The sequence below is a fragment of the Chelon labrosus genome (genome assembly GCF_963514085.1).
Source record: "Chelon labrosus genome assembly, chromosome: 11".
Lineage (NCBI taxonomy): Eukaryota > Metazoa > Chordata > Actinopteri > Mugiliformes > Mugilidae > Chelon > Chelon labrosus.
This window is the reverse complement of record NC_140344.1, coordinates 1,590,845-1,603,560: the sequence shown is the minus strand read 5'-3', so window position 1 is coordinate 1,603,560 and position 12,716 is coordinate 1,590,845. Positions and strand designations below refer to the sequence as shown.

General features: G+C 39.2%; 1 protein-coding gene across 1 annotated transcript; it reads right to left on the bottom strand.

The window, feature by feature from the left end:
- Nucleotides 1-3,844: 3,844 nt before the first annotated feature.
- Nucleotides 3,845-10,136, bottom strand: cln6b (CLN6 transmembrane ER protein b; the record flags this gene model as incomplete). The annotated part of the gene is made up of 8 exons (XM_084555914.1): nucleotides 9,787-10,136; nucleotides 8,466-8,586; nucleotides 8,103-8,201; nucleotides 7,829-8,017; nucleotides 7,552-7,607; nucleotides 6,202-6,333; nucleotides 4,893-5,021; nucleotides 3,845-3,992 (listed from the first exon to the last, which is right to left on the bottom strand). The coding sequence occupies exons 1-8, from the start codon at nucleotides 9,870-9,872 to the stop codon at nucleotides 3,845-3,847; spliced, it is 960 nt and encodes a 319-aa protein (XP_084412040.1). The 5' UTR covers nucleotides 9,873-10,136.
- Between the last annotated feature and the right edge of the window lie 2,580 nt (nucleotides 10,137-12,716).

Here is a 12,716-nt window from a genome sequence, read left to right as displayed (position 1 = left end):
CCCAGTGCCACTAGGATGAAAAGAGTGAAACTGGGGGAAAAAATAAAAAATAAAACATTCAAAGCTGTACAAAAATGAGATATGAATCTGAAAAACTCAAATATTACCACTCAAATTTATCAAAAAATAAATAAAACGATGCAATTAAGTAAAGGTACAAATGTTCTGGTATGATTGACTTTTGTTCGGCTATTCATTAGATCAATTCAATTTACAATTAAATTTTATTTATATAGCGTCAGTAACAATACAAATTGTCTCAAGACGCTTTACAACATCTGGTCTGAAACCTGGCCTGAAACCCCCAGAGCAAGCCTGAAGGCAACGGTGGCAAGGAAAAACTCCCTTTTAACAGGAAGAAACCTTGAGCAGAACCCAGCTCATATGGAGGGACCCATCTGCCTAAGGCCAGCCGGTCACAATAATGACAATAATCTAATTTAAAAGGGGTGTATAGACATTCTGTACCCACTCAGTATTGAAAAAAAAATAATAATCCTGTTTGCTATGAATCATTACTTTGAACACCAAATTGGAGTCTGTACATCAGATTATTAGTACTATCGTATTTCACATTTTTCACAACTCAGTGAACCCCTCTCTGTAGCACTAGTGATGCTTGAAGCTTCAGTCACATGGTACTGGTGTATTGAAACAACGAGCTTCATGGGAGTCAAACAAGCTTCAGTATCATCTGCCTGTTATTAAATGTTCCAACCATTAAACCACTTGTGATTTTTAAACGTCTGTAATCAGAGTTCAACTCATTGTTGCATAGATTTAAGTGTTTATATTATCAGACTAAGGCGACCGTAAAGTTAATTTCAACAAAGCTTCTTTTTTGAATCCGACTGGGAGTTTAGGGGTCCTGCTCGGTGTCTTTTGCTGTTCCTCGTTCTGCTCTCTTCTGTACTGTACATTTCAATGAATGTTGTGCTTGGGATCTGCTGGTGGAGCCACTCTCCACGTCTGGGGGTCTCAGCCCCAAGTGTTCCGATCACCTCGGGGACCACTGATGCCCCTTAACCTTCCACATCTTTTGTAGCTCTTCTTCCAGCCCTGGTATTTCTCAAGCTTGTCTGGAGATGTGTGCTGTGGCTTATATAATTGGTTTATATAATTTCTTTAATGTTTTTTTAATGGACATAATACTTAGGGAGTAAAGATGAAATATTCATTAAATTCACTGAAATGTAAAAGTTACTGCTCCAACACTAGTGGTACTGTACTGTAGGAGAAATAATCTAAATCGTTTAACTGCAATGACCTCTATAGACTAACAAGGAGAAGTGGTTTGACTTTAATAAGTTAAGCCTGGCTAGACCACATTAGTTTTCTACAATTAATAAGATATAGAGAATATCACAAATATCCTAAAAATGGTATAAGGCTGCACAATGAAACATCCTGTCCATGAACTGCTCGACATATTCAGAAACTGTCACAATAGTGCAACCATGTGGCCACTTACAAAACTACAGTAGGCTACTGTAAAACTACACTCTCCTTCTCTACAACATGCTTTCAGACACAAACACATCTCAGCAGTCGCCACAACACACAAACACACACACACACATTGTAAGTGAAGAGAGTGGAAGAGGATTTTGGAGTTTCTCAAAAAAGGAAAATTTCAAGATCATGTGTTGATTATTTTGCTTCAGCCGCAGCAGTTCTAGTTATCACAATATACAGACAGCTTTCCCTGATAAACACACAACCGCATTCAAAGACCCAACCAGGAATGGAGGATTTTAACCGTCCACCCAGGAGTTTTGGGATGCTTTTATCATCATTCAGCTCAGTGTGGTGTTGATGGTGGAAATGGCTTCATTATGTGTTGCATTCCAGGATTCCAGACAACAGCTATGATGACCAATACTTTTTTCATTTTTTCACATCAGTGATGCTGCAGTGATGTAGTGTCTTCACAAAATAATCAGCCTCTCTGATTGTGAAAGAAAACAACAGACGAGTTTATTGAGTTGGGCTACTTACTTGTGTTTTAAGTCTGACTCTAATTTGCTGCAGGACTCCAACCTGGCTGGTTTAGCATGTGACAGTAGTTGTTTCATTTCCTTTATGTCCTGCATTATTATAAGTCTTCATAATGTCTTTATGGTCACATATGGTCACATATCATGGATATGTGACAAAAGCCATTAGGTCAGGGCCTAATGGCTTTTGTTCTTCTCCTAAGAGGTGTGCCAGCTAGTAAGTAAAGCTGACTCTTTGTCATTCTATCTGTCTCATGGGTGGGGTCTTATTTCCTGTCGCACATTTGTCCAGGTTTGTCTGAGGAGCTCTGAGAAGAGCTGTAGACGTGATACCAGTCTCTTAGATTTGCAGAAAGATCCATCCAGAACAGACCTCTCAGGAAAAACAGGATGTCTCATTAAATAAAAGACTAAACTCTTCTTGTGCACAAATATGATGAAGCGTACTTAGATTACTGGAGTGCATCATAAGATTCCACATGTACGCTTTAGTCAGATATGTGTATCTATGACAGATGTATGTTTATCTTGCTGTTCTCTTCTCTCTTTCTTCTGTCTGTACCCGGCTGGCCTTAGGCAGATGGGTCCCTCCATATGAGCTGGGTTCTGCTCAAGGTTTCTTCCTGTTAAAAGGGAGTGAGCCTTCGGGCTCACTCTGGGGATTTCAGGCTGGATTTTGTAAAGCGTCTTGAGACGATTTGTATTGTTATTGACGCTATATAAATAAAACTGAAAACTGAAACTTGAATTGAATATGCAAACTATTATTACTTTGTCCAGCTTAAAACTTGAAGATAAAAGACTTGTTTGTATGTTTTACAACTCCAATCTCCAAGCCAGGCTTTCTGCATGTTGTATGCCCATTTAAGGACAGAGAAGAACCAGAATATAGCCAAATACAAGTTGCTGCTGATGAAATTACAACGTTTTCTTTGGCTGAGGTGATCCTGACTGAATGGCTTTTATTGACTGTGGGTCCGTCCAGGAAAAACCACACTGCTTAAGGCTTGCTTAATCTCTCCCTCTGCTTCAATATGAGCTGCCTGAGCCTTTACAATAATCTGTTGGCATTCAGTTCTAAGTAGAAAGTAGTTCCCTGGGATTTCCTAGGTAGTGAAAATGGGTGGAGAACAAGGGTAAGTGCAGTACTGTTGGTTATCTTTGTCCCACTTTGTTTCAAAGGATTTTTATTGTCATTCCAAAACATGAGGTACAAGAAAGAGAATGAAACTAAAGTACTGAGGTGCAGTCACGCCACAGTAAAAAAACAAACAACTGAATAAATAGTAACTATAACAATAGTGAGTATTAATAAAGATGTCTCAATATCCAGATATTGCATGTGAAAGCATTATTGCACATGGAACAGAGTTACTGAATGGCAGAGTTTATGAAGAACAGAAGCTGTTCCTGAGTCTATTTGTTCTGGACTTGATGTTGTACTGTCTTCGTCCTGAGGGGAGCTGGGTAAGCATTCCATGAGTGGGTTGAGAAGAGTTTTTCATGATGCCTCCTGCTGTAAATTGCAGAAAAGCTGCACCCGCTGATCCTCTGTGGGGACTTGACTACTTGCTGCAAAGTCTTTCTGTCTGCTACTGAGCAGTTTCCATACCATACAGTGACACATGATGTGAGGATGCTCTCCACTGTGTGCCTGTAGGAGGATGTGAGGACTGCAGTTCCCAGGCAGGCCCATAGAGGCCTCCTCATAAAGTATAGCCTTTGATGGGCTTTCTTTATTAACTCAACGGTATTTTGTCAGTATAATCTTTGAAAGTCAGTTTGTCCCTTAAAACCTTTAGAACTTCATCATCTGGTTCCACATGTATTATTAGTGGCACACTCTGTTATATCTGAGTGTTCTGGCAGAAGTAGAGTCTGTAGACCATACCAGGCTGTGGGACATAGATCAGGCCAGGGATTCTCTTTTTCAAGATGCTGTTGTTCCATAGGCAGGCCACCCAGATTGGTACCAGGCACAGAGCTGCAGAGAAACTACAAAACAGACAAATTCAACAACTCGGGACAAAAACACAGTCCCTTTCTTTTCCTTTCTTCCTCTTCCATCTTTTATTGCACAAACTAGGGGGACAGTGAGCCGAAGCTCCCCGAGCTGTGCCCCCATCCTTGCAGCAATTAAGACTGAGTAATCATGCACACAAACAAATAGTCTGACCGTCCCTATAAAATTCATCATTTAATACACAGATTGCATGACAATGGTCTGACAGTTTTCTTTGTTTGGGTTCCTGGGTTAAAAGAAAATGACCAGTCAAACAACTGGCTCTTATCAGAGCTAATAAACTAGGTAAACAGTCTACTGGTAGCAACTGGTGACAGTGGACATCCTGAATCATTTCAGCATATGCTGCTGGAATGAAGGGGCTTATGAGGAAGAAGAGAATGACCTCACATCAGGATTACATGATCACACTGGACTTCCATAGGAGGTCAATTTCATAAAGAATATACAATTTTCTAATTGGATATCTGAAAGAAAAAGGTTCATAGTGATCATTTAGACTTTAGACTTTAGACTTTTTCTTATGACACACAGTCTGTTTGGTGGTGGGAGTCCATCTGCATGTTTGGCAGCAAGTAATAAAATCAAAAGCACAATGTCAAGCAGAAAACATGCACAATATTATAGTGTGTGACTTCAGACATAGCCATTGTGCTCTGCTTGCAAAATGTTGAACATATTGATTACTTTGCTCATTGCTGGAAGAGAATGGAGAATGGCGTCTTACGGTAACTTTTCCAAAATGAAATCACAATTCTGGAAAGTTATTTTTTGGTTAATGCCCTACGCCAAACAACTGGAACATTAGGCTTCTCCAAATACCAAAATAAATTATGAACATTTGACATTAGGAAACATTTTATCATTTTTACCTGTAGAGCATAAAGAGGCCATTGCTGTCGAGAATCAGGCCCTTCCCCTTTTGGTGCATCACTGTGGCGGTCATGGCGAAAAAGGTGAAGATGAAGAGGAAGAAGGTCTGTCCCTCAGTGATCATATACCTTCCCAGAACACAGAGGCATTTGTGTTTACTTGTCTGTAAGCCCAGGGTCTTAGGTTAAAACATCCAAATCACTAATAAAGTAGCACAATTATTCCAGCTCATCAGCTTCTGTTGTTGCTATTGTTACAGGACCAGAGTGGAATAACTTATAGAATATTTGTTTGTTTGACCAGTTATCTTTCTTGTATCAAATTGCTATTATGTTGATAACAAGGTGAATCATCTAGATTCTGCTGAGGTGTTGTAACAGAAGACCAGTTGAAAAAGCACCACTGAATTTGAAAGTAAGTCAGTAGTAAAAAGGAAAGACCATTTGATGAAATAAGGTTTTAAAACAGAAGAGTCGCTTTAAAAATAATGCATCTGAGGTCGAATATGGTGATGTAAATATGGTGTATATAGATTTGTTTTTCTATTTAATTTTTTTTATTTGTGTTATTTGTTTTAGTTTTTTTCATATATTAGGTATGGTATGCTGAGTGCCTGTACATTGCTGCTGGAACAGTGAAATTTCCCAGTTTGGCATTAATAAAATATCTATCTATTTATCTATCTAAAAGTATCCTCACAATGATGACAGTATAGAGTACAAGTATAGAGGCAGAAGATGTGAGCTTGCAGGCATTATTATTAATTCTTTGACACAAGGACTGTTTAAGAACTTAAAGACAACTTTCCCCAAGACAACTAAAGGACTTTTTTATATTGTGTGTGACTAAGCTCAGCCAAATAACAGTGAAAATGACAAACTTAGAAACCCAGAACCTAAAACTCCACAGCCAGCATTAAGGCAACAGTATGGGTATGTTCGAGTTACAGTCAGGCGGATCTACACATAAAAGAGATAGATAGGAATAAAGACAAGGAGGGAAAGGAGGAGAGGAGAGAATCTGAAGCTAGCAGATAAATTCACACCGTACATACAGGTTAAACTTATAGCTAACCCGCACTGAGGGACAGCGTGGTGCAGAGGACACCCTATAAATGACTTAATACGAATCATTTCTCCTTCAATTAAGGAAAGATTTTAAATAACTATCAAAAATTGTGAGCAGATAACTGTTTTATCCTGGATTGTTTTTCTTGAAACCTATTTATTAGGCCAACATGATATATGTTATATCAGTTAAAGTACAGGCAGATACTGTGATTACAAAGTAGAAGTAAGGCAGTCTGACCAGTAATAGGCAGCATTTGGAATAAGTAGAATCCATGCTGCTGTTGGCATCTTCTCCTCCTGCATCTTCTGCTTCCTGTGACAGAAACAACCACTGAAGTAGAGGATGAGTACTAGAAAGAGCGGAACGTACCTAAACAGAGAGAAGAGAATGAAAGATCATTGCTGATACCTGATAATGAAAACTGCATCACAGCTACATTGTCAGTCTACATTCTTTCCTGCTTTTGTCTTCATGTATGCTTGTAAAAGAAAACATTTTGACACAAAAAAAGGTCGTATTCAGATATTGCGTCTGCTCAGTTGATAAGAATATGATGAAGAATATCCTAAACCTCTCCATAACAAAGCTTTTGAGACAGTTGTTTCCCAGGTATCTGACATCTTGTGGGGCCATTAGCACCTTGAGAGTTAGTGAGGTCACACGTGTTACACAGTCCGTAAACGAGTTCCCCTTGTCTTTCAGATGGAAGTGGACAGCTCCAGAGCTAAGGAGTTGACTAGCCATGCACTTGTGGAGTAGTCGTGGTGGTTTAAAGTTGATTCAAAATATACAATACAATACCATGTCTTGGGTGCCTTACTTACTCACCTCTGTGTTTGAAAGGTGGGATATAAAGTCTATTAAAAATAAACCAGTGATACACAATGGGTGGCACGTTGCTTCGTAACTCCATCACAAATACATTGCTCTGCCACCACAAATACTCACAAGAGTCCAAAATGTGAACTCATCTGTACTAAAATATAAATCACAATGAACTGGCTCTGACTGGCTGTTCAGTTTTGCAAACAAGTGGAAGACAAAACCGATGTGGTGAGAGTAAGCAAATGACAAAGTCACAGACCGCTCTTCTCATTTTTTATCTAAATCACATATGAACATTAAAACACAAAAATATTTTCACAACAATGTGATCCTCTAAACTGTAGACCAACTGATCAGCATGATGCAGGAGAGGCAGTTTGCAATTCTTTCTAGATGCCTTCCTTATGACCTAGTCCAAGCTAGACTATTGCCACATGATGCTATGGAGAGATATTTCTCGTACACAGGCTCAGTATGAACAGTATGTACTTGCTGGCCGTGAGCTGCAATATTTGGATGTGTTCAAGAGTAAATCTTTGGTCCAGACACTGGATATGTGAGCCAACCTCACAGACGGCCTTCGATGCCTGCACTTCTATGATGACGTTTGGTGTGCTCAGGTGTTCAGTACATATGAACCTTTGATTTCAGTGGAATTATATGTAGGGATTATATTTCTGTTATTTTACGGTTAATTTAGAGGTGGTGTGACTGCACTGAACATTATCATATTGCAGTGAAAGCAGGTTTATGTTTTCTTACCACATCAGATGACCAAGGGTGCTGTCATAGTAAAACAGAAGCTCAAAGACATCAACCTGCAAAACACAATAATAGTCTTCATTTTTACCGCCTTAATTCCTGCCATGTCGCCTCATATTCCTCACAGATTCAGTGCCAGTGGCCAACACTGCATCTCGTACTGACCAAAGTGGTTTTTGTGCAAAAAATCTCAATAAAACATGAGCGCAGTTTCTTGTCAAAATAAAATGGCATTTGTGATGTTTGATGAGTATAAAAAAAAGCTGATAGCACCCACCAGCAATGACGGCTTTAGGTTTTTCATAACTGGGTTCTCACTGACGGACAGGTGAAGCTGGTAGCCAGTCAGCAGGAGGCGTCGCGTGATGGAGTCGGCCACTAGATGCAGGCTGGTTCCCATAACAACGGAGATTAGGCCAAGGTGGACAGCCAGGCGGGGCAGCATCCTGGGTCTGTGTTCAAGTATCTGAATTTTTAAATATATGTTTAACTGTTTAACAACATTACATGACTTTATGATTTACTGTACTAGCACGTTTAGTTGCAGTTACCTTGAGTAGTATCAGCGGAGTAGTGATGTTGTACAGAAACTGTAGATATTCTACAACACCAGGATTTTTCGGGGGAAACCAGTCAGCAGGAAGGAGGAGCTACAAAAAGCAGAAACATAGATTTAATAATTAATTTCTCCCTAAAAAAATCTATCCTTACATGACTTCAGTATTTATTTCAGTGTATTAAAGGCTGACCTGAGAGTACTGTCTTAGAAATACTTGTGCCATCAAATGAAAAAAATAAATAAATAAATAACTTCTGGACTGTTGTTTATTGTTTTTTTTATTGTCTCTTATTTTGCAATAAATAAAAATTCTGATTCTTCTTATTCTGATTCTATTGCTGTATCATTTTGTTACCATGACAACATTCAGGCCCACGTGGAGGATCCAGTTCTGGACAGTGAAGCAAAGCCAGAGGTCCAAGTGGAACCGAGGCTTCGGAAAAACCACCTCCATCTGTGCAGAACCATCCGAATGGCTGCAGAACACAGGAACGTGTGGTGGAATACAGATGGATTTAATGTGCACAGAAGTTCTTTGTTTCACTTCATGGAGATTACAATTATTAAAGCAGCAGGTCATTGCATAATCAGGGACTCTGGCTGCCTTCCAAATCCACTGTACAGCGAGGGAGCCAAGTGAAGAGATCAGCAGCTCAGAAAAGATAGTTAAAGGCAGATGTGCTGAAATAGAAATTAAAGGAGGCTGGAATTTATTGTTAGCTGAGGGAAAATAATTAGTCTTGTATTTTTGACCAACAATCAATAATGGTCTCTTTTAATTGATTTAGATTTGACAAATCAGCTAAGAGTACATTTAACAGTAGTAAGTAGTAAGTACATTTGTGACATTTCTTGCTAGTGGAAACACTAGGTTTGACTTGTTTTAGATGAAATTGACATCTTTTCAATATAGGTTAGAAAATTGATCACAAGGTCTGGTCCAGTTTTTCTAGGGCTTTAGTTTGAATTACAGATTTAGCAGGAGTCTGACCCTTTTACTTTTTCTTGTCTTGTGCACTGTCCTTACTATATTCAGCTGTAACATTGCAAATTTCCCCACTGCGGGATAACTTAAAGGATTATCTTAACCCTTGTGTACATGAATTGAATATGTATAAACTTAAGCTTTCAACTTTCAAAACCCCAAGCTCCCTCCAGCTCTTATCTCACACATTCACGTGCCACAGATCCAGCAGAGGATAGGCTACAGCACTGCTGCTTTCAATTTTAATTTCTCTGGAATTGCATTCATTATGTAATCAGCTTAGTCCATCAACATCATCTTATTTTCAGAGAAGATCCAGCTAGGATTTTAAAAGTTGAATGTACTATATTTCTCAGTTTAATTTATTAATGAATCCAGTTCAAGCTAGTTTAGACTGGGTCAGGTTACACACTCAGTTACGCTTGGTATTTTTGTACACAGTTTATGTATGCATATGCTTAAAGTTTTATTCACCGGGTTTATTGTTATTTACAATGCTTTTGTGTTTAAACTGTTGTTATCTGTTTAATCTTGAGTTACAAAGAACAGGAAAGAACTACAAAGAAGTTTAGTGCGATAACAAACGCAACTACTGAACCTTCAAACATTACAAAGCAGGGGCGTTGGTTAGAGCTGGCTTAAATACTACATTATGGGTGAGACTAATTATAAAATATGTATATTTACTAACCTGGACATAAAAGCAGCTGCATGCAGAGCTGAGTTCTCTCTCATTCGAACGGATGGCTGCATGTCTCTTTTCCACAAAAACTTCATGCTGATAACACGGACACACGCTAAAAACCTCCAAAACTCATCAAAGAAAATCCTAATTATTTTCCTAGCATCCCTACCGAGCTGAAAGCGATCTCTCGCAGTTGCTCTTCAAATGAAATAAATCCACATTAAAGCAAATCAGTTCAGTGGAAACACTCAGCTACTGTGAAATCTACAGGAATCTGTCCAGCAGGTTTATCTGCAAGCACATAAGCCTATAATCTGCATAAACCTCCTTCTATTTTTTTATTAGACAGCATTAATCTGGGATCAGATGAGCACGGTTAGTATCATGGTGCCTTCATTTCCAAATTCCATATCAGTCATGACATTTCCTGCACTGATATCCTGAGACTGTCAGTGCTTTCAGTCTGGAATAGATGAATTTATAGGAAAAACAGTCAAAATATCAAGAGTTGTATGACGCTTTAATTTTGAAATTTTACACCAGAATTGCCTGAGGTTTCCTGCATGACATGTTGAGGCAGAATGATGGTACACCTGTCTCAGACAATATTAGCCAATGATGCTGGGCCCATGCTGGAGCTATTCTCAAAGTGAGAGAAGACTCTGGCAGGGTGGCATCAGGATCGTGGTATGGTTTTGGTTTTCATCAGTCAGTATCCTGATGCCATGCCACATATTTAAGCTGCTGTTGTCTCTGGAGCTGTGCACATCCCACTCTTCATACTGCAGCCCTGTCCTTCCTGTAGACATCCAGGTCTTCAGATCTAAGGGTTGTATTCCAGGCTCTGAGCAGCACCCTCACATTGTTGCTGAACAGGGCTTCTAGTTAGGGAACACTAAGATATTCTCTGTTGTCACTGTGTCAATACAGAAGTTCATAACAATTATAATAAACAAAGACTAATAGGCCTAGTAGAACTAATGGGAAAGCACAGAGACAGTCTTCAAAATAAAACAGGAATGGTAATCCAAAATGACTCAACACTATGACTCTCACATTACACATAAATGCAATGGGGACCTACATTCCCAAATTTATCAAATGTCTACATTTGTCAGTGCTTAATGAAAAACAACAGTGTTAATATATAATACTAGCAATGTGACACTTGCGTCAAGATGTGAGACCTCGTCCTGGTCACGTGTCAGAAATTTCATTCAGTGTATGTGCTTATGCGGCTTATGTGGTTCATTTCTTTTAACTAATTAATATTTATTTCCAGGCCCTACCCATCATTATCATTGTCAGTATTAATTAATAACAACATGTATCTCCTCTGCCAGTAGCATTCAAGGCCCAGGTGGCCACTGGGATGAATGAGTGAGTGTTGTCTCATTGTGATAACCCGTGGCGTCCTCTTGTGGTGTGATCTGAGAGTAACCTGCACTGGCCTCTTCTTCAGGTAGTTGACAGGAGTGATCTGGGGCACCTTTGGTGTCTGCTGTGTTTGGTTACATGAGCCCTGCTGCCTTATCAATCGGCCCCTCTCTGCAGGCACTTCATATTCCAGTTTGGTTCTGTTTATGAATGTTCTCTTTATGTTATTTTTGTTTGTAAGTGTAATAATCACATTCACCACCTGGATAGAAGTTGTTGTTGTTCAGTATATAACACATAGCAGATCATTTAGCATGATAGCAGTGTAATGGGTTTTGGCTAATATGCATAAAACTCATGCATCTTTGGTGTGTATGTGTGTCTTTCTTTGTATGTACATGAGGGAGAGTGTAAAGGAGGTTACTGGCATTTTCTTCAATTATACATAATATATCCATTACATGTTCTACATGTTCAGAATGAAAAAGCTCTTTTTCCAGGTCCCCTGTGAAAGCACTTTGCTTACTGTTACCATAGTGACTGTTCTCTCCTCAGATTACTGTTTAAATCCTTCAGGGTACATCCACAATAAATAGTCCGCTCCAGGTTTGTCTTTATTCTTTCTCTTTGTATTTATTCCATTCAACAAAAATTCAAAGTTAGCTACCATGTTGTCATTAATGTAAGTCTGAAGTAGTGACTGAAATGTTTTTCTGTATTAACATGGAGTTTAGGCCCTGCGATAGACTGGCGACCTGTCCAGGGTGTACCTCGCCTCTCGCCCGATGACAGCTGGGAGTTTAGCTTTCTCTGACAGCAGATGTGAGGAGGAGAGTGTCACGCTTCTATTCTGACGTCATTGGTGACAGTGTTAGTTAGTTATCAAAGTGCTGTCAGGCACCCCGCCACATACTTAAATGGCGATGTCCAAACTGTGTTAAAGTCTATTCTTGCCACCAACATGAGGTGAGTGAGGGCCGGGTATGCACAATAAGATAAATGTTTATGGTTTAGTTTTAGAGCACAGACATTTTGAAATGCATGTCCCAGACAAGATAGAGAGCACAATCATAGAAGAGCATAGAAGAACATTTCCAACCTCTTTTTTATTGCAATAACAGAACAAGTACACCTGACAATAAACAGTCCACAGATTAGTATTCATTTTAGGCTAAAGGAGCTTTCCATTTCAAAGAATGGTTTTAAATAAAATACGTAAGTTGTTCAGTGTTTTGTTTGGAAGGAATATAATCAAGTCGCCCTGTGATAGACTGGTGACCTGTCCAGGGTGTACCCCTGCCTCTCGCCCGATGACAGCTGGGATAGGCTCCAGCAGACCCCCGTGACCCTCAACAGGACTAAACGGGTATAGAAGATGAATGAATGAATGAATGAATAATCAAGTCCATGCTGGTTCTAACTATTTCCAGTAACATTGTCTTGATTTTATGTAATGTGGTTATTAAAATTAAAAGGGTGTTTTATACAAAAGCATTTTCCCACAGTAATTAGAATAACTTGCATAATTAAGTTCTTTAGCCCATTAAATGCAATTTATG